This window comes from Abramis brama, assembly GCF_963993115.1.
Source record: "Abramis brama genome assembly, chromosome: 6".
Lineage (NCBI taxonomy): Eukaryota > Metazoa > Chordata > Actinopteri > Cypriniformes > Leuciscidae > Abramis > Abramis brama.
Window position 1 is genome coordinate 22,342,202 of NC_139968.1, and position 23,478 is coordinate 22,365,679.

Genomic DNA, 23,478 nt, shown 5'->3' on the forward strand with positions numbered 1-23,478 from the left:
AAACTAGGCTTTTAGTAGCACGTTATTTTACATTTAGTGCATCTAACAAAACTGTGTAGGAGGCCACCATTGTGAAACATTCATTAGAAGAGCTCAAACACTCCCCCACCATCATGAACCTTCACAGAGATCCTCCCCTTCAGAACACAGGAGCTGAGCAGACACCAGATGAAACCTCACAGCAGATGCTCCTCTCACTGAACACTGCATGCTTCTCGCAGACATGGAGAAAAGAGCAGAAACATCTCATTCTTCAAGATCTGGACGGACAAAGAGGGAGCCGTCACCTTCTCCTAAAGAGAGAAAAACCAAAGCACCCAAATCCGTCAAGCTCCAAGAGCCCCACAAAAGAAAAGAAAAACCAGAAGTGACTGAAGAAGAAGAAAGTGGTGAATCCAAAGAGCCTCACATGATCTCCAGCAGCACTGTTGTAAATGTAGACAGCGTGAGGGAGCGAATTAAAGAAGATCGAGAGGAGTTATTGGGGTTATTGGAGACTGAGGGGCCTGGAGAAGGTAAGTTTAGACAAGAAAACATCTAAAAAAGACGGAGAACCTGAGTCACTCATCATTTATTTTTCTCGAAAGGCTTGAAGAAGAGATACCTTGGAGTTTGTGAGCAGCTTCTCATCGTTTTGGTCCTGTCTGTGGTGATCTTCTTCTTTCCTATTTCAATCTGGTTCTGTGTGAAGGTATGCTTTCAGTTTTTGAGACTAAATATTACAAATCAAGATATATTTGATAACTCTTTTAATTTCCAATAACTATAATTTATAACCGTTATTATATATAAAATTGTTTATTTGTAGATTGTGAGAGAACATGAGAGAGCTGTGATATTTCGGATGGGGCATTTATTGCAGAAGAGACCCAGGGGCCCTGGTATGTTATCATTTACATATTAACACTTTTATATATAGTATATTTGCAGTTATTATGTGAAGAATGTATTATAAAAAAAAATGTAAATAATTTTTTACAATACATCGAATTTTATTTCATTATAAATAATTAGTGCTGTCAAATCGATTAATGGCATCTAACATAAAAGTTTGTAAATATATAATATATATGTGTGTGTGTGTATATATAAATGTATATACTTTTTTTAAGTTAAGTCAACTGATCACTTTACATTATCACAAAACATTATTTTTACTAATTTAATATTTTTGCATTTTATTACATGCATGTTTAATTCTGCTGCAGGGCTGTTGTTTTATCTCCCATTTTTGGATGTGTGCCATATAGTGGACGTTCGTCTGAAAACACTGAAGATCCCTCCTCACACGGTAACGTAACAAAAAAAGCCTCCATATTTTCTGCATGTGTAAGTTTGCTTTGTATTTTCTGAGACGACCTCCGAGTCATCAAATGAAGTGCACTCTAAAAAGCTGACAACGACAAATACCATCCCACTGACGCATGTATGTAAACATGAGGGAGGCAGTTGGTCACCCGTAAGTCTCTAGACTGGGCTTTCGTGTAGCTCAAACAGTAGATCATGGTGCTGGCAACACCAAGATCATGGGTTCGATTCCAGAGAAAACAACTGATAAAATGTATTATGTACCTTGAGTCGTTTAGGTTTAGGATAAAAGCGTCTGCTAAATGAATAAGAATAAACACCGTATGATTTGAATGTCCTTACATCCTCAGGTGGTGACCAAAGATCTGGTGTGTACCGAAGTGAGTGCGGTGTGTTACTATCGTATCGAGAATGTGTCCGTGTGTTATTCATCCCTCGCCGGTGTCCCAGATGTGCTGCTGGCTCTGACCCAGGTCTCCGTTAGAGAGATACTGGCCCATCATGCCTTCACTGATATTTTGCTGGACAGAAAACGGATGGCCCAGGAGGTTCAGGTACCTCAACAGATACGAAACCTCATGAGGGCTTGAAATAAGAAGTTTTAACGAAGTTGTCATTTGTCGGACAGGTCACTTTAGATTCGGTAACCTGCAGGTGGGGAATCAAAGTGGAAAGAGCGGAAATGTAAGTACATAATGTAAATAACAGATTAAACTCCAAAGGACGTTCCATGGAGTTACTCATATGTCCACTGTTGCAGAGAAGATATCAGTCTTCCACCTGCGCTTCAACACAACTTCGCTGTGGAGGCCGAAGCGAGACGTCAGGTGCAAGTCAAAGTAAGGCCAACGGTGCAAAATGGGATTCAAACCTACAACCCTTTAGTTACCAACCCAGCTCTACTGTATCACAGGTGATCGCGGCGGAGGGAGAAAAGGCAGCTTGTGAAGCTTTGAAGGCCTCGGTGGAGTCTCTCTCTGGTTCTCCGCTGGTCGTGCACCTTCGACTCCTGCAGCTCCTCCACAACCTGCGCTCGGAGCAGCCCGCTGTGGTCCTCAACATACCTCCTGATGTCCTGACCCAATCCATCGACCTCGCCAGTTTGACCCGACCTGCCAATCAAAGCCTGACCGCAGCTGACGGCTCCGAAGATGCTACCAAAGACTCACCCATGATGTAAAGACGTGTTTGTCAGTGTTTACTTGTGAAGACGTGAGCAGCTTCATGCTACTAATTTTACGTAGGTATGCATAATATATTGGTACTCGCTTAAAGCTAATCTTTAAAAAACACTATAATTTAATAACACTTAAATGTAATCTTAATCATTAATGATATGTGCAATACAAGCACACTTTAAATACAGATGTGTCTATTAAATACTTTATTACTTTGCCCCACATGAGCTCTAGTACGGTTTTTATTCGCATTTAGTGTTTCTTGGTGTCTCTGGACAGTTTCGAGCTGGCTTCAGATTTCTGACTTCTTGTCTTCTGAGCTTCAGAAGTTGCGACAGGGGTGCTGGGGGTCTTGGGTGCTGGTGGAACCTTCTTTTTGCTCACTGAAAATAGTCAGAAAATAGAAATAGGTATATATATTATATATACACCATTTACATTCATAACAAAGACATTTTTATTGGTTTTGTTTACTTATTTGACCAACTTAAACTATATACTGACACCTAGTGGTGTGGATGCAACATTAAAATACATATGGCTTCAACATGGCAATTTTTATTTTTAACATATATTTTCAGGGGTAAAATAATGTTTTTAATTTTATGGTACTAAATTATATTGCAGTAGTTATAATTAATTTATTCACTTTCTGAGCATGGACCGGTCATAAATTTTGAATCTGGAGCACAGATTTAAGTTTGGCCTCTTTTTTTTTAAAGAGACACTTGGCAGATCATTGCTGAAGTGAAAGTTTAAAAAAGTGAACTTGAAAAAAGTACCATTTTACATTTATTGTTAAGAAAATGCACAAAAATACCATTTTCAGTTTTTATATGAAATATATTTTCCAAAACACGTTTTACTCTAAAACTATGAAAAAATCAAAGCCATAAATCTAAACAAGCTGTGTTCCAAATTTGAGGTTGATATCTTAAAAAATTAGCTTTCAATTTGGTTGCAGTACCAAACATTTCCAATAGATGAAATTTTTTTTTTTTTTCAGGACCATTTCGAATCATGTTTTTTTGTTGTTTTTTTTTGTGTTCACAAAGCAAGTGCCAAAACCTTTACCAAGTTTCGTACTATTCCAATGAAAAAAAACAAAAAAAAACAGAGGGTTAAAATTGCAATAAACTACTTCAAAACCCATTTAAAGCCTAAGAATAAGACTTAAGAATAAGATCTCCCAACACAAATTAAGGTGTGGTCACATTTACCGCTGTTTGGCAAAATTTCTGAGGCAAAATCCAAATTTCAATAGGAATCTACCATTTTGGGAATTTTGGCCGAAAGATTTCCCCACACACATTTCACAACAGGTCACACAAGTTTGATTTGAAAGTTACTTCTGTGTGAGCAGTGCTTCATATTTTGTTACACTTTTGACAATAGACAAAAGACAATGGAACCTTTGTGCCCACAACATATGTGACTGCACCTTTACCCGTCTTGTTCAGTATCTGAAGTGTAATGTTAGCCCCTGACACACTTACACTTGGTCTCCACACTGGGACGAGCCTGTAACTGCCTCTCCAGATCTTGTATCTTGTCCAGAGCTGCCTGCAGGTCTTCCTCTGCCTTTAACGCTCGTTCCTCCGCACTTATAGCCTGTGTTTCTACCTCCCTGGAAAATATAGCTTATGTAGAAAAGAACTGTGGGATCTCATTAAAGAGAAATTTAAGTTCACAATGATAATACTTACAGAAGCTCTTGCTGAAGAGTTCTCACTGTTTCTAATGCATTGAAGGCATCCTGGGCATTTTCAGTGTGAGGAGACAGCACAAGTTCTTCAGTCTAGAAAAAATTAAGATTTTGATGATTAATGCTTTACACTCTGTAGATGGGAAGCTGATCACATGTAGAAGATACGATATACTCACCCCTCCAAGTTGGACGGTGTACTCTCCTAAGTTCTTCTCAGTGATATTGCCGTCATAACCAACTAGCTTGATGACTGAGCCATCTTTATCATGTCTGCTGGCTGTTTCATCCCCCTGTGGAGGTGATTTGGTGGCATTTAATAGTGTTATTGGGTGCTAATCCATTGGACCAAGCTAGCTATAAGGCTAGCAAGCAAACAGCTTATATGAAAAAGTGTTAGTTACATATTCATCAGCTCTTTGGAAAGAATAAGACCCAATGGAATCTTTCATGGCTGGTTCCTCTTTTTCTTCTACTTCTACTTCTACTTCTTCTTCTTCTTCTTCGGTAGGTTCCTCTGGTTGTTGCTCAACCTAAGAAGATGAACAAGGAAGTTATCCACATTTTGTACTACTTAGCAAAGCTGTATTCTACCATACGAGTCCATACGGATGTCACTCACAGGCTGTGTTACAGTTTTTCCAGACAACTGCAGTTCTACCATGTTTCCCTTCACATCTGACAGTAGTATCCGGCAGGTCTCCACCCATTCACCACACTCTTTCTGAACAAACACAGTGCACAAGACGCAGTGGCATTTCAGGCAGGATGTCAATCTCTATTGCTACTCTATTGCTAGATCTTAATTGCTAAGCACCTGAAGTTTGGCTAGTTGATACAACTCATTCTCTGTGTCAGTTGTGTTCTTCCGGATCACCTCCTCCACAACAGCCTGACAAGAGCTGCACGACAAGTTGTGTAATGAATTTCAGCTTAACCATAACTAGCTAAGGTGTATCCTCTCACGATGTTGAGTTTAGTGAGGGTACCTTGTGATATACTTAGAAAAGTAGTCAAGCTTCTCCGAGAGATTCCTAGCATCCTCCTCTAGCTTCTCAACAGACACGTCCACAATGAAGTTCAATTCGGGCGTTGGAAGATACGGTTCCTGGTCATCCGAATGGACTGGAACCATTAGTAACAGAAGGTCCACCATCCAGCGAATCAGCTTTGTGTGAAGTGAAGCTACCTGCCAACACAAGATGAGATCATTACTCATGGCTTAGGGCATCCAGTCCTGCTCCTGGAAGTCCACCTTACTGCAGAGTTTCACTCGAGTCCTAGATAACACACCTGAACCAGCTAATCAAGGTCTTCAGGATTACTCTAAATGTCCAGGGCTGCATTTCCCAAAAGCATAAGTAGATCATAGAGACCATTGGCTTACAATGCCTTTTGGAGACGCAACAGTCCTGCTCTAAGCCAAGATGAGTGATGAGTGTTCATGAGTGATGATGCTTGTTTTGTCAAGCCCAGGGCAGCGTTTCCCAAAAGCATTGTACGTCTAAGTTGATCGTAGAGACCATTGGTGGCAATTATTCTACAATCAATTTAAGCTTACAATGCTTTTGGGAAATGCAGCCCAGGTCAGTTGAACTCTGCAGGAAGGTGACTTCCAGGAACAAGTATGAACACCCCTTAGGGAATGAAAGAAAGGTTACACAGGTCTGTGCTGTACCTCGTCACGAAGCCTCATATTTTCACAGTGGAAAAAGTTTTCTTGAGAGAACAGGAATTCCTTCATTGTCTTGAAGACATCATCCAATTCAATCCTGTCACAGACACATACAGGGAAATTGGACATGGTTCAACCAGAAACATGAATCAAGTCTTGTGTCCAAATTTCTGTCCATGTAGATCGTTCCAAATCAGTCACTTATGAGGCTCCATTTCAGTTACGATGCTGCCTTAGAAAGTAGCCGCTAATTTAGACAGTACATAAAGGCACTCACTAGATTTTTCAAGATAGCTATAATGTTTGTCCCTTGCATCTCTCTTACTTGGTGTGGGGTTTCTTTTTAGCCCTGTCACGTTCTGACTGTGTGCTGTCCACTAGCAGAAGAGCCTCCTCAGACATATTCATCATGTTGCCAAGAGCTTCTTCCAACATAAGGGAATCACCCGAAGACTGCTCCTCTGGAAGTCCACTCAAGGCCTTTAACCTTCTCGACCAGAACTCCATAGTTTCAATAAGCAACATTAGCGTTGCGTGAATACCTGCATTAACAACCAAGAGCAGACATTGATATCCATTGGAGAAAAAAAGACTATGTCAGGAACCAAAGGCCTTGGTTCTCACCACTTTCTCCATTGATACGGATTCCCAGTTGATTCTGGAGCTCAGTGATGGTCTTTGCCAGCTCCCTCATGGCCTCCTGGCCTTTAGGTGGCACTCCATCTAGACCAGGGTGTCTCCTAAAGAGCTGGAGGCAAACATCAATCCAGGACTCTTGTAGGTTAGTTAACATTTCTAGTGTTTCCTGACCAGACATTAGGTCCTCCCCTCCATAACGCTCACACTGCTGCATCAACACCTATAGTTGGAACATAGATAGCTATAATTTTTACATTTAAAGTTAAACAGTTTTACAAAGATAATTGAGTAAGAAATAAAAAAGGATTGCTAACCTTTGACCATTGCTTCAGGTCTTCAGACAGCTCGTCAACTTTCATATTAGGGTTCCTATGAACCATAAAAGAACCAATAAAAGTCAATAAAAATCATATAAATACAAAGAAAAAAAGCAACATTTTCTTCACTGACCTTGATTTGTCTTCATAAAATTTGTGCCACTTGACAAAATGAGCATTGACAGATTTGATGGTCTCACGCTGGTTGCTTTCAGCCTTTCTGAGATTCTTCATGAAGTTGGTCAGTTTATCTTTCCATCGGTCAGTCAATTCCATGAAATGGGATACATCCTCCGAGTCCTGTGAATAAAAATAACATGGATATAACCATTAGTCTACATGTTATAGTCTTGACAGACTGAGGTAAGAGGTATTGTAAGTGTACCTTCGTTGTTAGGAAACCAGTGAAACGATCTGCAGTCTTGGCCCAGGTCTGCTCACTAATATTTAGCCGTCTGACCAGATGAAGTTTATTTATCTTTACTATCTGAAAGAAAAATGTGAGACATTTAGACTAAAATATTATAAATTCTTTCAATATGAGAGTCTAAATTAGTGAATTGTGCTTGTTATCTAACATGTCAAGGGGATTGTGACAAAAGATCACCTTGACTGCAAGACTGTAGGTGGCTTTTCTCCAGAGGTCTCTTTCATCATATAGCTGGGACATCTGTCCTTCAAGTCTTCTCCTCTGCAGCTCATAAAGCTCATGGTACTCTGCCACAATACTGCAGAATGAATGTTATTTCAACCAGACAGATATAAAGTTTCAATAAATCAATGTGAACCCGCAGTAAACACTCCGTTCACACTAATAAACTGGTTTAATGATTCATTCACGCACTTTGCATTGCGTTGTGACTCCTCCAGGGCTTTAGCAAGCTCCTCTTTGGTTTCCTCTGCCTCTTTGGACACACTCTCATCATGTTGTTTCAAAGAACTCAGGTCCCTTTTAGAGATTAAATATACATAAGGTAAAAAAAAAAAAATATTCACACTCAATTGTCAATTTTTAAGTTGTGTTAAGCTTACATATTAAGCTTTGCAATGGAGCTTTTGAAGTGAATGATGTCTTCAGTGAGCCGGCGGTCTAGAGCCTTCTGCGCTAAGGTTTCTGTGTGCAGACCCTTCACCTGCCGTGGGATACGGTCGAGTAGAGACACATACCTCTGCCTAGACAAGTGGAAGAGGAAGTGAAGTCACTCTCTAATGAAAACACAGAGAAGGGGAAAAAAAGAGGTAAAACAGTGATGGAGACCTGAGCTTGGCGAGGAGCTGACCCCTCTCGGCACATTCAACGCTGACCTGGCGGATTAGCTCGTGGAATACTATGTTGTAGATGTTCTGCTCAATTTGAACCAGCTCCAGTAAATTTTCAATCTGAACAGACATAGCATTATGAAATAATTTATGGTTTGTGATGCAGTGCTGTAAGATCCAATCCAGCTCGCTGCTTCATCTTTCAACAAGTTTCTTTGCAAACACTCCATTACACTGCGCCTCGTTTACAAAACCAAATGCTCTGAACAAACATATAATCCTTCAACGCAATCCACAACACCAATAAAATCAACCACCTGCTTGTTTCCAACGCTGGGAACCTCTGAAGTCTGTACAGAGACACAAACTAGCTGTTTAAACTGCCAAAGCTAACGTTCATTCACTCTTCTATGTCAGAAACTGAACGCACATCTGTATACTGTATCCAGTGTAGACAGCTTCAGTGATTATAATGGGTTATATTTACTTCTGACGTGACGCTCACATCCAGTGTAGGCAAATGTCAGCCATTAAGCAACTGAATGCCAGTGGGCGGGGCCTATGGTGCGTTGATCTGTAACTATTCGTCGATTCTTGCTCTGGTGGCGGGCATATGCAAATGTATTTTCCTGTGTGACGTCACAGATTCCGCAATATCAAAACGCGCCTTTAAATGCTTTATTTGTAATAAGGAGCTATAAAACCTGCAGGATGTTTTAGTGGCACAAAGACAAATTTGATTTCTCTTGTCATGAGCCTTTTAAAAACCATTGAAAAAAACGAACCTGTGAGACTTCGGTTAGCTCTTGACACTCTTGATTGACACCTGCTTTTTCCAACATTTTGTCCATCACCTTCATTAACTGAATCACCTCAAGACGGCCGCTTGGTTTCCTAGTGGTTGTTTAGAAAATATTAGAAATATTAATATCAATCATTTCAAATAAAGAAAGAAAAATTAGACATGCATATGACATGTCTTCCTAGTTTTTGTTTAGAAAATATTTAATATATTGATCATTTTTAAATAAATTAATGAATCTTAAATAAATATGTTAGAGCAACTTACAGTGATGGAAAGGCTCTTAGCTTCTTCTTGTCATCTTCTAGGATAACTGTGAATTTGCTAAAAAAAAAAAATAATTATGCCAAACATTTAGCTGTAGTACTAAAAGAGAGATGTTGTCACTGACCAAAGCTCACTTACTTTTCATAGCACTGCAGTCCCTTAAGGCCTTTGTTTTTTATGATGTGATATTCTTCTGGGATTAAAGTTTCCAGTGAACTCGAGTCCTTCAACCCAAAAACAACAACATGAAGTTACAACATATACAAAGTCACTGTGCATCAAATTCAGTTTATTCTCCTGTCACTTGCATTGTGATCTCCTTGAAACTGAGCAGAGCTTCTTTCAGCCATTTGTGGGAGAGACACTCGGTCCCTCTGAGACACCAGAGCATCACAGAGAAATGATATGTCTCTGTTCAGATTCAAACAAACACAGTGAGCTAGAAAATGTCTTCAGTGTATTATGGATAAATGTATGTGTTATGTGCAATGATTCACTCCAACCTTCCAGCTCCAGTCAGAGAGGTTGGCTGGTTGAGAAAGTATTGGTATTTATTGCGTCTAGTGGGATGGTGCCACACTGCATCAGGGCGGTGCGTGAAACATACCTGGTGAAACAGGTCAAAAGAGCTGATTCAGTTACTAGAAACAATTTTGGCGAACGTTATTTTACCAAGTACAACATGTTCCTGGATCAATGTCTTTCTCGATCCTAGAACAACATTCCAATCAACCAATCAGGATGAACATGATTACAGCTTATGTCAAGTTTAGGGTTAGGTGCTTCTATCCTTCACCTATCATTTCCCTCTGATTTTAGGGATAATTTATGGATAGGGTTAGGGATAGGATTAGGACTACATTTGCAGGTCAGTAATGTTGTTCCCAGATCAATGTTGATCTTACTTGGCAAAATCACGGTGAAAGATACTCAAGTGCCACAAACCTTGAAATCCTTAGGAGTTTTGGTTAATCTGAGGGGTCCAAGTGTGTCTTGAGGACATTTGGTGGACGTTAAAGTTGCGAGGAGCTCGTCTGGGATTGAATCGTCACGCATTTGCAGGCTGCTTCCGTCTTTTATAAGTGTCCTCTCCCTCACCTGAGGAAGCTCTGTGGCCACTAGACAGATGAATAACATAAGTAAATAAATAAGAAAAACAGAAAATGTTTGTGATGTGGCACATGTCCTAAATGAATATTAGTAATAACAAAAAACTAATTTGGTGAAATTACATGAATACATTTATAATAGGCTAGGGAAAAAAGTGTTGGTAACCACAAAGTTTACAGCACCCATTGAAAAAATAAATAAAAATACTATAGAAGGCTGTTTGGTGTCCAACAGTCAAATGTCTGGTTGCCAACATACTTTAAAATATCTTCTTTTGTGTTCGTCAGAAGACAGAAACTCGTACAGGTTTGGAACAACTTAATGAAGGTGAGTAACGTTAAATGATGACCTAAGTTATATGGGTGAACTATCCCTTTAAGAAAGTTTTTGATGTGGCATTAAAATAAACACACAAACAAATAAATATTAAGTCAAACAAAGATTATGTAAAGTGGATTCTGTAATTACTGATCATATATAAGAGTTTCCTCACTGTTATTGACAGCAGTAGTCGATCTCTTCGTCCTGCGACTCTCTGGTTTTGCTCCATCCGGAGGAGACGGGCTGCACTTGACAGACACCGACATTTTGAGGCTGTTTAAACTCGCAGGACACTATTTAATTACGAATAACCGCAGAAAAGACGCAAACGCGCGAAAACATTACACTTTCTGCCGTTATCCATGCTAGAATGCGCGTAAACGCTCGCTACTGTGCATGAGCTCCAACTCTTCAATAGAGCAGCTTATAAAAGTTTGTTGCCATGGACGCGTCGCGTGTCTATGTAACTTTCAACAGTTACAAAATCACACTCGAGAGACTCATCTGAAGATAATACTTTAATAAGTTTTTATTCTCTTGCTAACATATGTTCTTTCCTGTATAAAACTAAGTCTTTTAAATATTCATAAGATGTTTCATGAATATTTTAGCGGGTAATTGATGCCATGGTAGCCAAACAAAGCCCAAACTGGTTGCTGGCCACCGGCGTTGTTGTTGTTGCTGCTGCTAACTAAAAAATAATTTTCGGTAATTGAAATAAAGTAAAATAAAACATAATTATTAGATGAAAAACAAAAACTGGAACGAAGATTAAAAATGTTGCTTTGGCAAAAAACTGAAATAAAATTAGGTTGAAGTACTAAATAAATTAAAGCTACATATAAACGAATCTAAAGAAATAAATAAAATATAAAACCCCTAATTTTTTTTATAAAAAGCTATATAGAAATATAAAGATCTAAAACTGATAAAATAAAGTTATATACCCCCCCCCCCCCCCAAAAAAAAGAACATTTAAAAAAAATGAACAAATTACTAAAAGTTCAACTAAAATTAAAATAAAATAATAAAAAACATTAATACTACAGTAGTATACAAAAAAATACCAAACAGTTAGCCTGTTCCTTTTTTTAAAAACAAAAAGTCATAAAAAAACATAACTTTTTAAATTACAATTTTTATTATTAAAATGAACATTTAATTGTTAGACTGCTGAATAAAACATACTAAATACCACATCCTCCAAATTTTACATAAGTCTTTGCTTCCACATCTCCACATTTTCATTCACAGTTATTCTTACTTTAAAAAAGTAAGACTGCAATATCAATGATATGCACATATATTTATCCCTGATAATCTAATACATGTATATATGCTATTTGAATTTTTTTTGTCCTCTAAAATACATGGAAAAACTAGATTACTCTAACAACAGAGTTCTTATGTCATGTGTCACTTGAATAAATGCAAAGTTTTAAATATGGATATGTTTCTTTCAAAAACCCATGGCCTTGCTTCAGAAGGCTTTTAATAACCATTTAATAACCAATAACCAGTCGTATGGATTACTTCTATGATGACACTATTCAATGCCATTACAAAGCTGAGAAGAGCCAGGATATTTTTTAATATAACTCCGATTGTGTTCGGCTGAGTCATCCACCTAGATTTTTGTGAACTATTCTATTCCATTAACACAATCAATTAAGACAGACAGAAAGTGTTTTTCCACAGTTTTCAGAGAGGTAGCCGTGGGTCATTCTGAGCGTGTTTCAGTCTACATGAGGATTTTATGGTAGGGGTGCAGATTGAGGGAAGATGTGAACGCGCGGATGTCCGTTATCATGGTGGCTTTGGCGAGGACGGGCGAGGCGGGGAGGAAGATCAGCTCCGACACATTCCCATATGAGGACGTCTTTATGTCTGCATCCTGAGTCTCTGGGGCAGAACAGGATTGATCATCTCCGTGGGTTTCCTTCTCTTTCTCTCCGAATCCAACCACCTGCATGGATCATAGAGTCATTTGGTAGATGATCAACAGTTTCAACATTCATGACCGTCTTAATGACCCTTTAAAAATTCAAAAGGCCCTTTTTTTAAATAATAGATTATAACAGAAACAAATACATACATGTATACTTAGTTTTCTACTGTTTGCATGCCTGTGCTCCATGAAAAAAGACACCAGTTCATCTTTGGTGACATCTTTCAGGACTTCAATCTGTCGGGTAGAGTAACAATGTGATGAAAACTGATGTAACTGAATACAATTCTCAAATATTCAGAAGAAAGAATTAGAATAGAAATGCACCGGCATTAAAATGTTAGCTTTTCTATAACTATTGAGAATGTTATATCTGACAACCATTAAATGGCCAGTTTTAAAATTCTATATTATTTTGTTCAAATAAATAAAACATAAAAAACTAGTCATTTTATGTGCTACAAAAATTAAGGCATAAATAAATGAAGACTAACAAAAACATTGGAGACGTGGATTAAATATATAAAATAAATAAAAAAAACTAACAAAAAATCTTTTTGAGGCACAAATAAATGTAATTAATATTTTGAATATTATTTTTCCATTTTTATTTCAATTTTAGTTTAACTTTTAGTAACTTTTTATGTGCTTTTGTCATTTTTTCAATTAGTTTTTGGGGATTTTATATTTCTATACAATTCATTTATTTCACTTTAATGAACATTTTTATGGCTTTAATAGATTTATTTGTTTCAGTTTTTAGGTTTTTTATATTTCTATTTAGCTTAAATTAATTTTTTATTTCAGTTTTTAGGTTTTTATATTTCTATAGCTTTAAATTTAGTTTTTTATGTAGCTTTAGTTTATTTATCTTTTATTACAAAGAGTTGAAATAAATACAAAAAACTATTACTAAATAAATTAATATTAATACTAACAAAAAAAAATGGCGATTTGAAATAAATAAACTGTAATAAATTAAATTTTTATCCAAATAATTAAAAAAATAAAACACTGAAAACTAAAATCAGTCATTTTCAATGCGTGAATCAAGGCATCACATTATAATTTACAGTATGAAAAATGTAATTAGTGTTTTAATGATTAACTTTAAGTGACGGAAGATAAATGAAAAAAATAGAGGAAATTAGCATGACCGATTATCCAGTATGGGCTGATGCGATAATCTGTAACACTGGATGACAACCGCTATGGTACCATTAATAATATTAAAGATTTCTCACTTCTTTATTGAGCCTCTCGAAGACATACTGCTGCGTGACCACTTCAAACCAGTTCCTGTCCACTTCGTCCCCGAGCTGCGTGTCTTCACACTCCTTCAGCTTGATCAGAGCGCTCACTTGAGTTTGAAAAGCCTCGTCCGATAAGTTAACCATTTTCTCCCCAAAGCTGACTAGAAAAGCTTCAATTTTATCTTCCACAAAGTCAGTGCTATGAGAGTACATGGCAAAAAAAAAAATGTTATTGATATTCATTGAGAAATGGACTAGAAGATAAACATCTAGTTTTCCACATAAACCTTGCCTGAACTTGGTCGCCTGAGTCTCGACGGTCACTGAAAAGCCGAGGACACAGGAGGTGTTTCTGCAGGCGGGATACACCTGATACCTGAAGGAAGAGTCGAATAAGATCCGATGAAGAAGAAAGATTTACACATGGAAACACAGTCTGGAGGACGGCGCTTTAAAACTGACCCTAGAGTTTCCTTTGTCCTCAGGAAATCAAAGCAGGGTTCTTCCATGTGCATCTGGCAAACACACAAAAAAAGTGCATTTAGGTATTAAAAAAAGAAGGACGATACATATACTTTCAGTTTAAGCGACGGCCCAAATCACCACAAGCAGCTCCATCAGCGTATGTTCTCGCAAGTTTTTCAGTCCTGTCTGGAAAAACAACAACAATGTTTTGGGTATGTTCCTTACATAAAGCTCTGAAAGAATTTCAGAAGATCTGAAATAGTCACATGGACTACTACCTGATGGTATACTGTGACTTCTGAGTTGGCGTCTGCCGTGTTGAGGGACTGGACTTTACATAAGTGGTGCGTCTGTGGTAACTCCACCACTCTGAACAGGACAGGAAGTGGAGCTGGAGGAGCTTTGTACTGAAGTTTGCTGTTAAACACCAAAGATGTTGTATTTGTCAGTAAATAAATAAATAAAAATGTTACTTAATTAAAAAAGAGATTATTCAATAAATTCTACATGTAACTAACCCAATTTTTTTTTTGCACTTCCGTTTGCACCTCATCCCCCATAATGTAATTCTTAAATATATATTTTAAATATATAAACATTTTTCTAAGTAGAACTTTTTGTAATTAAAGTGAACAAATTAAAAAAGTGATTTCATTTAGTTATTTTATGTCCAAAAAGTAACCTGATAACGTAACACGCATTACATGTAACACGCTACCTCAACATTAACAAAAAAATTATTTTATAAAATATATCAAATTAACTATTTGTAAGTAGAATTTTGTAATTATTGTGAATAAATAAAAAGTGATTTCATTTTGTTATTTTATGTCCAAAAAGTAACCATGTAATGTAACACGCATTACATGTAACACATTACCATTATTGGCAATATTATATAACATCAAATAATTCAATTATACTCTATTTCTTTTATATTTACATCTAACAAATTTAAAAAGCAGACAACTTACTCTACAAAATACTGCAGAAATTCCTTGGATTCCTGTTTGTGCAGAAATTGTAAAAGAATTAGTGATTATATTGTAAACACTTGCTAAAATGACATAAATCGTCAATAAGACTCACGGTACTTGTGAAGTTTCCTTGCATGATTCCTTCTATGTGTAACTCGGCCTTAAAGCGATTCACAAAGTCCATGAGATCAGCCACGCTGATGTCCGCCATGATGGCTTCATACCTCTGCATCACAGAGAAACGACGGTGCTCAAGAATCTGCAGTCGCACATCTCTGAAATAATACACAGTGATGAGACCGAATGATGCAAACGGAGATCGCCGGTGGTTTGAAATCTGCGATTACCCACTTTCCAAGTTGATCTGGTTTAATGAGGATGGTGTAGTAGGTTTTCTTCAGCTGCTCAGTGAACATGCTAAACACATCTGGAGTGGTGCTGAAGTCGGCCAGGTGGTCTACGATCAGGTTCAGAAGCAACTAAAGAAATGAATTAGTTTGTTCAAATGAATCAATTTCATCTGAGAGACAGATTCAATAAGAATCAGAGACACTATTGAACTCACAGGCAGTTTGTGGTTGAATCCTTTGAGTCTGAGGAACAGGCCGTGGTCTCCAGGAATTAACGTGTACTCCAGCTGAGCCACAACTGCATCGTATGCCGGCTCCGCCAGATTGTGAGCCAGAATATTCACGAAAAGATCCAACAGGACCAGACTGGGAGAGAAAAAAAGTCTCCATGTATAATGTGGAAAGAATTTGAGCCTTTTTACAGGATTGGTAGAGAATTATGAATTCAATTTGTTGAGGAACAACTCACTTTTTAGGAGATTCCAGTATGATTGGAGTGAGCAGCTGGAAGCGTGCATAAGCTATCGGAAAATACAGACATAATGACATAATTACGGATATTCCATTGGGTTTATCTCATTGAGTTTCTCTCAGTATTAAGGTACCTTTGGGTATTTTAAACTTGTTGTCCTTTCTGAACCACAGACGGCCTCTCTCGTTGTCGATTATTTTGACTGGGAAATCTGTGTCAGGGCAGTCTGCTGTTTTGAGGGTGAAATCTGAGGCTGTGGATGGGTCAGAACTGAGGTGAGAACTGTTGTAAAGAAAGGAATGAACCTCCAGTGAATGGAATGGGAACTGACCTATGAACTTGTTCTCAGCTGGGAGGTGGAGGTCAGGGTTCAGCGGGAAATCTCCAGCCCAAAGGTCACTGTATTCTTGTGGAATATCTGTGTAGGTATAACACTTCATGATTAAGGCAAACATAATAAACTGATGCATGATATATCGGTGCCATATTGGTTATCAGACAATATTATAATTTACATTCTTTATTATAAACAATATTTTTTTTAGATACTAGAAGATTATTTAGATCATAAGGTATAGATATAGATTAATGAATATTTTATTTATTTGTGCCACATAAAAAAAACACCTAGTTAGTATTCATATACTGTAGATTTATTTCTTTTTCCATTTCATTTATATATTTATGACACAACCAACTATTTTATGTAAGTCTATCTATCCATCTATCTATCCACTGTCCATCCACCCATCAATTATCTATCATCCATCCATTCATCAACTATCATCCATCCATCAACTATAATCCATCCATCCATACCTCCATCCATTCATCAACTATCATCCATCCATCCATCCATCCATCCATCAACCACTAATTTCTTGAAGCATTTAAAATAAAAATGTAAAAATATATATATATATATATATATATATATATATATATATATATATATATATATTGTGTGTTTTATTTAAACAAAATGATATACAATCTTAAAATTGTCCATTTATCAATTATTGATGATAAAATTAATTATATCAGCCATAATTTGAATTCCATTTCCATTAGGCCTATATCATATCTTACGAATATAAAAAGCAGCCAACTTATTTATTCTGCATTATATGAGATTATTTTAATTCTGTGAGAATATCATCATGCAAGTTTATTTTTCAGTGTATTATTTTTCATTTAGATTTTAGCCAAAACTATGTTGAACTTGAAGTTAATATCTTTTAATAATATTGGTTATCATCTAACAGTATCTACCAGAATTTTATGCGTCTATGCATCCCTAAAAATAAAGCCAAACCTTTCCAGGATCTATTGTTGTGGTTTACCTTCAACACTGTACTGCGTCCCAAACCACTTCTCCTTTAGCGGACAGAGACCATCATGTTTGGGTGACAGCAGTAATATGTTGGCCGTCACTGGGGTCAAGAGTGCCAAAGCAGCTGAGATGACCTTCAATGACAGATTAAACATCAGAACAGCAGTCATAAAATATTTAGCATTACTAGTTTAGTCCAAAAGACAATGCCATGCCTCTGGGTTGTATTCAAACATAAGCTGGTCTCCACACAGGAAGTCCTCTTTTGGGAAAAGCTGCATGTTCTCACAAATGTTCGCCACAAACTCAATTGGTTCCGTCTGGTACAAAAAAACATAAATATGAGAGTTGAAGGCCTGTGACTGTTCTATCTATGAATTTAGATGATTTCACTCAAGAGAATGAGGGAAAAACAGGTCACCTGCTCCTGATAGTGAAACTCATTGGCTTCAATCTTTTGGATTTCCTCATAGATTCTGAGAAAACACATAACCAAGAGAATATTGAGGTTTTTGTATTTAACAAAACCAACAGGATTGAAGGACATTATCTAAACCAACTCTTAAAAATAAAGGTTCTACAGATATTTTCTTCTTCTCAAGAACCACTTTTACAGTAAAAAGGATTTCATATTCAGCATCAGGCTGTGAAATCCTTTTCTAATTTTTTAAAGCAGAAGGTTTTAATGATCCGCTGCTCACCTCTGCTGAGGTCCAATAGACTGAAGCATCTTCAGATACTGGAAGATTGTATGAATGACCTACAACAACAATAAAACATTTCATTATTAAGATATAATGAGGAATAAAAGGATTCACACCACAGAAAAACAACTGAGGACTTCATTGAGCCAACACGAAGGGTTTTTCAGACCTGGAAGAAGTTCTGGAAGCCCTCGTCGCTCAGGGTGACTGAAACGCTGAAGATGGAGTAGGTGGTGTTCTGGTCGAAACCCGTCTCACTGTTTCCTCCGAACAGACCGATAGCCCAGCACCTTCAGATACAGAGCATTTCATTTCATCTCATTTGATTCAAACTGATTCATTAGTGATGAACAGTCAAAAAACAGAAAGTCAAACTCACTTCTTTCTGAGTAAAGACAATACACTTCCAGCTCCTTCATGACCAATCAGCCAGGAAATGTAATGCAGGGGTTTCACTCTATATCCCAACATGTACAAAAACAAACACTCTTTATTGCCATCAGCCTAATGCAAACTTGTACTATTAAGCCATTATGTCCTGGTTAAGAAGCTTGGTGGCCACCAGTGTCCCATGCTGGTCTTTTAAGCAGAGTATACGTCGCTATCTTGACCTCAGCAGGGTAAAACACTTTCACATGGTGGATAGATTTTGACAGCTGTCAGGATGTGTTACTGACCTGTAATGTTTGCCCTGAGGTGGAAGAGCCCAGCTGATGGTCAGCGCATGAACCTTTCTCACTGGCACCACTGAAAATGACACTTAGTTATCAAAGCTTCCAAATGCTCAATTAAATTCACCAACACATGAGTAGGCCTAGATCTGGGAGGCAATGAATCATGAATAATGATATTCAGTATGAACTCCGTATGTTGTTCAACAGTTAGCATTAAATTAAACACAAGTGATTCAAATAAATTGTTTAATTTTATTATTTAAATAAATGTATATAAATATTATAAGGTATATTATATTAAAATGTAATTGTAAATATAAATAATGTTTTAAATATTTAATTTAGTTTTAATAATTATTTTTTATAAAACTATTATATAATATTATTTAATATAATATAATAATATTATATTATATAATTTTAAATATAAAAAAATCTAAATGATTTATTAAATTTATTAAAATATGCTTTTATTATATTCCACTTATTATTAAATAAATATTAAATAGTAAATAAAAACAACAATGTTATTTTATTTTCAAATATACCTTTGATAATATCTTTAAATATAAATACCATAAAAACTAATAATAACAAATTATTTACTTTATGAAATGTATATCAATATGCTTTTATTACTACTACAACTTATAATAATAATAATAATAATAATAAAATAAAAACAATAGTAATTTATTTTATCAAACAAAATAACCATTTACTTTAAAAGATTTATTTAAAAATGTTTTCATAATAATAATAATATAAAGCATTATTGTTGTCATATTAATTAGTAATATAGATTGATAATATTAATATTATAATTATAAACAAAAACAATATTAAAATTGCATGATTTATATTTAATATTTAATTTAGTTTTATTACATTTTTTTTTTTATGTAAATAAATATTTCATATTTAAATTAAATATTAAGTTAAATTACATACTAAATTAAAACTTATAATATTACATTCAATTAAGGTTCAATGTAGCTTTTTAAAAAGATTCTAGGTAACCTAACTGACGCAAAAAATACAATCTGAAATCCAACGCTACCTCGGTAAAGCTTGTTGAAATCTGGGGTATCAAATGGATCCTGAAGGTCTGAAAAATTCACCCGTGGCTGGCCACTGTGGGGGAAAAAAAGAAAAGAAAAAAATGACATTAAAATAAATCCTGGGTGACAAATGGCAAGAAATATGACTGTTTAGCATACGTACTTGTTTGGGATCTTAATAAAGATCTCTCGCACCCATTCTTCCAGGGTATCAAGTGTGTCTATGAGGATAAAGTGTCCAAAATTAGACCCTTGATGTAAATATGAGGATAGTACTGTATTAATTCAGAGACAAATGATTTATTCTCATTGCCTCTGGACTGCACAGTGAGCGTCATGTAATGAGCAGAGTAAAATCTCCTCCAGAACTCTCTCAGACGCTCATAAGTGTTGATATTCTTCTCTCTGGGTTCGTCTTTCAGTGTTTGAGCATTTCCTGGTGAAATATCAAGGGATGGACAAATATCATGACCATCATTCTATTGTTTGGCATAATCTCAGAACATTATGAACATGTGACTGACCCCAGAAGAACTTGCTCATCGGATGACTGGCTTTTGCTAAACTTCCAAACAGCATCTCTTTGCGGTTAGAGTCTAATGGTCGGCCCATCTGGTACTCTGTTAAAAAGAATTACATTTCATTATTAACTTTGATACGCTTCAGCAGTGCAGTTTTTGTGACATGTTTTTACTGACCGCTATCTACGGCCTCCACCTCCCTGTCAACTGCATCGGGAATCATCAGAGGGCAGATGAAAAACTGCGCCCACCTGTGGACAAATAATGCAAGTGCAGGTTTTTAAAGGGGCAGTTCACCCTAAAATAACGAATATGTGATTGATAATTGAATATTTAGCTCACCGATCCAGTGCTTCTTTGAAGCATTTCCTCTGAACATCAAATTGGAAGATGGTCCGCTCGCAGTCCGTGGAGGCGTTGTCACTTCCTCCGTGTTTTTTCAGGAAAGCATCAAAGCCATTTTCGTCCGGATACTTCTCACTGCCCATGAAGACCACTGGAAAAATAACAATGTGAATATAAAGGAAATAAAAAGGTAAGAATAAAATAAATGACCCCTTGCTGTCAATCAACGCACTGTGTTCGAGGAAATGGGCAAGACCAGGTAGATCCGCAGGGTCACTGAAGCTTCCCACGCTGATACAGAGCGCAGCTGCGGACTGAGGGAAGATATAACATGTTGGGTATATATCTATTTATAAATGAAGTAACTGTAAAAACTGACAGTCACCTGTTTCTCTGAACGGCAATTCTTCTTCCTCGCTTCACTGCATTTATTCACGTCATTCCTGTCTTCATCGGCACTCTCACTGTCAACATTCTCTTCCTCTTCTTCGTCAGCCGGCTCTTTGCCACTCTCTGATTGGGTGAGGTCTGATATGAGTAGCACTTTGAGTCCATTGCTCAGCTCAATGTACCTGGAAAAGGTTTAATTACTTCTAGTCAGAAAAAGAACCATTAAAAAAATATATATATTTATAAATTAGAGATGTGTTATTATAAAAAAATATATTTTTTTTTTTAATGACAAAAAAAACATTTAAATACATTTTATTTCAAAAAATAAATGTGATAATATGAATAAATACAAATATAATAAATAAAAACGAATAAAAACAAAACAAGTTTTTAATATTTTATTTTTCAAAAATCCATTTATTTTCATTTAAATTGTTATTTAATTTATTTTATAACATTTAATTGATGTAAAACAAATATTATTAATAAAAATAAAATGACAACAATTTTTAACAATTTCATAAATTTAATTTAAAAAATACACTTGATATAATAATTTTAAATAAATAAAATAAAAATTTATAAAATAATATTTTATTTTATATGCTGTAAAATAATATAAATATTATTAATATATATTATAATATTATCAATATTAATATTATATATAATATTATTGAATTATTAAATTATAAATAAGACAATAATCATATATTTTTTCAAAATGCATAATTTTATTTTAAATATAAATTTGATAATATAATGCAAATATAAATAAAATAAATAAACTAATATCCATAATAAATCAGATTTATTCAATAATGGTTTAAATATTTTTTATATAATATTTACTAATAACAATGATACAATATATATGTGAAAAATAAAAGTATATTTATAAATGTATTATTATTATTATTATTATTATTAATAATATAAAGACTGATAGTATGAATATGACAGTTGTTGTTATTAATCACTATTATTATTTTATTCAATCTATTTACCATATATATATATATATATATATATATATATATATATATATATATATATAAACATTCATACATTATTATTGTTGTTGTTGATATTTTTACCATAGATAGAGCATAAAATGTCTTGTTACCTGTATTTTTTCGGGTCGTTTGGTGATTTGATTATTCTCGGGTCACTTTGATCAGACTCTGGCTGGGAGAGGGAGACTGGTGGTTCAGTTCGAGCTGGTGGAGGTTCTCCGCACTCTGGACCGGACACTTCACTGGCAGGTCCACTGGAAGTTCCACTGGAAGTTCGGGGCATTTTGACTCAAACACTCTGCGTGTGACAAACCACACTTATTATTAGTGTTCAAGAGCAGACGCGCAGTTTCATTTAACATGATTGACACCTGTCACGAATACACTTTACGTCATCTTCTGTATCAAAACTCCAGTAGCTACTAATCCCTTTCAGGACTTGCGTTAAGACAACACAACACTAAAAAAACGTTTCAATAATTAAACTTCTGAATACAATTAAGTAACATATTACCTTCCTTTCTGTTGTCGAATGGATTACGGATCGGATGTTGCGCCGTTAACGCTCATGTTGAGAACATCTAACACACCGAAATCTCATTGGCTGATACACCGTGGCATAAAAAACAAGAACCAATGTGATTGGTCCAGCGACCGGCGCTGTGAAAAATTAAATATTTATAAGCATTTGATTTAGAAACCGGTTGATCTGGTTCAGAACAGAGCTGTTGTTCTTGACTAAAAGTAAACCTAAAAATCATTGAATTAAAATAAAAAAAACTTGAAAAACTTACATTTACTTTAGCACTGAAATACTAAAATTGAAAGGGAAATAAAATTAAGTAAAAAAATAAGAATAAAAAAATGACAATCACATAAAAGTACTAAAATTTTATACAGTGCAATATTAATAAATACTAATAACACTGCTACAGAAATTCAAATAACAAAATAACAGACAAATATTTGTTGTTTAATATAAGACCATGAATTAAAGGGATAGTTCACCCAAAAATGAAAATTCTGTGATCATTTACTCTCCCTCAAGTTGTTCCAAACCTGTATGGCTTTCTTTCTTCTGCTACACACAAAATAAGATATTTTAAAGAAGGTTGGTAATTAAACAGTTGCTGGTCCCCATTGACTTCCATAGTATTTTTTTTTTTTTTTTCTACTATGGAAGTCAATGGGGTCCATCAGACATTTGGTTACCGACTTTCTTCAAAATATCTTCTTTTGTGTTCAGCCGAAGAAAGAAAGTCATACAGGTTTGGAACAACTTGAGGGAGAGTAAATGATCACAGAATTTTCATTTTTGGGTGAACTATCCCTTTAAGGTTGTTTAATCTTTTAACACTGTGTGAAAAATAAGGATAAGTAACTT

At 35.7% G+C, this 23,478-nt stretch overlaps 3 protein-coding genes across 3 annotated transcripts; 1 reads left to right on the forward strand and 2 right to left on the reverse strand.

The window, feature by feature from the left end:
* Nucleotides 1–208: 208 nt before the first annotated feature.
* nphs2 (NPHS2 stomatin family member, podocin) lies at nt 209–2,488 on the forward strand (the record flags this gene model as incomplete). The annotated part of the gene is made up of 8 exons (XM_084117934.1): nt 209–515; nt 588–691; nt 809–881; nt 1,209–1,291; nt 1,659–1,862; nt 1,937–1,992; nt 2,069–2,147; nt 2,222–2,488. The coding sequence occupies 8 exons, from the start codon at nt 209–211 to the stop codon at nt 2,486–2,488; spliced, it is 1,173 nt and encodes a 390-aa protein (XP_083974060.1).
* A 197-nt stretch (nt 2,489–2,685) lies between these two features.
* On the reverse strand, nt 2,686–10,848 carry axdnd1 (axonemal dynein light chain domain containing 1; the record flags this gene model as incomplete). The annotated part of the gene is made up of 25 exons (XM_084117935.1): nt 2,686–2,869; nt 3,983–4,113; nt 4,193–4,284; nt 4,371–4,484; nt 4,596–4,724; nt 4,814–4,915; nt 5,009–5,093; nt 5,181–5,380; nt 5,870–5,963; nt 6,192–6,408; nt 6,491–6,725; nt 6,820–6,874; nt 6,956–7,122; nt 7,208–7,309; nt 7,430–7,550; nt 7,667–7,771; nt 7,855–7,995; nt 8,081–8,202; nt 8,868–8,976; nt 9,152–9,208; nt 9,290–9,375; nt 9,460–9,562; nt 9,655–9,758; nt 10,097–10,269; nt 10,755–10,848. The coding sequence occupies 25 exons, from the start codon at nt 10,846–10,848 to the stop codon at nt 2,739–2,741; spliced, it is 3,069 nt and encodes a 1,022-aa protein (XP_083974061.1). The 3' UTR covers nt 2,686–2,738.
* Nucleotides 10,849–11,700: 852 nt separating this feature from the next.
* Nucleotides 11,701–22,727, reverse strand: nrd1b (nardilysin b (N-arginine dibasic convertase)). Its single transcript, XM_084116741.1, has 31 exons — nt 22,609–22,727; nt 22,205–22,392; nt 21,071–21,257; nt 20,918–20,999; nt 20,683–20,836; nt 20,518–20,591; nt 20,344–20,439; nt 20,133–20,255; nt 19,983–20,040; nt 19,819–19,892; nt 18,762–18,831; nt 18,464–18,541; nt 18,254–18,374; nt 18,082–18,140; nt 17,802–17,856; nt 17,596–17,700; nt 17,391–17,514; nt 16,379–16,465; nt 16,181–16,300; nt 16,045–16,096; nt 15,791–15,941; nt 15,577–15,704; nt 15,338–15,500; nt 15,223–15,254; nt 14,527–14,665; nt 14,387–14,434; nt 14,246–14,298; nt 14,076–14,159; nt 13,775–13,982; nt 12,678–12,767; nt 11,701–12,548 (listed from the first exon to the last, which is right to left on the reverse strand). The coding sequence occupies exons 2-31, from the start codon at nt 22,375–22,377 to the stop codon at nt 12,324–12,326; spliced, it is 3,213 nt and encodes a 1,070-aa protein (XP_083972867.1). The 5' UTR covers nt 22,378–22,392; nt 22,609–22,727; the 3' UTR covers nt 11,701–12,323.
* Nucleotides 22,728–23,478: the final 751 nt, after the last annotated feature.

What these genes read in the sequence shown, in the direction of transcription:
- nrd1b (XM_084116741.1), bottom strand. Translation starts at nt 22,377, where the DNA reads ATGCCCCGAACTTCCAGTGGAACTTCCAGTGGACCTGCCAGTGAAGTG. An exon ending in CAAGTTTAAAATACCCAAAG is followed by an intron (nt 16,097 to 16,180) that starts GTACCTTAATAC and finishes ATTTTCCGATAG; the next exon opens with CTTATGCACGCTTCCAGCTG. An exon ending in CGCTGATGGAGCTGCTTGTG is followed by an intron (nt 14,299 to 14,386) that starts GTGATTTGGGCC and finishes TGTGTTTGCCAG; the next exon opens with ATGCACATGGAAGAACCCTG.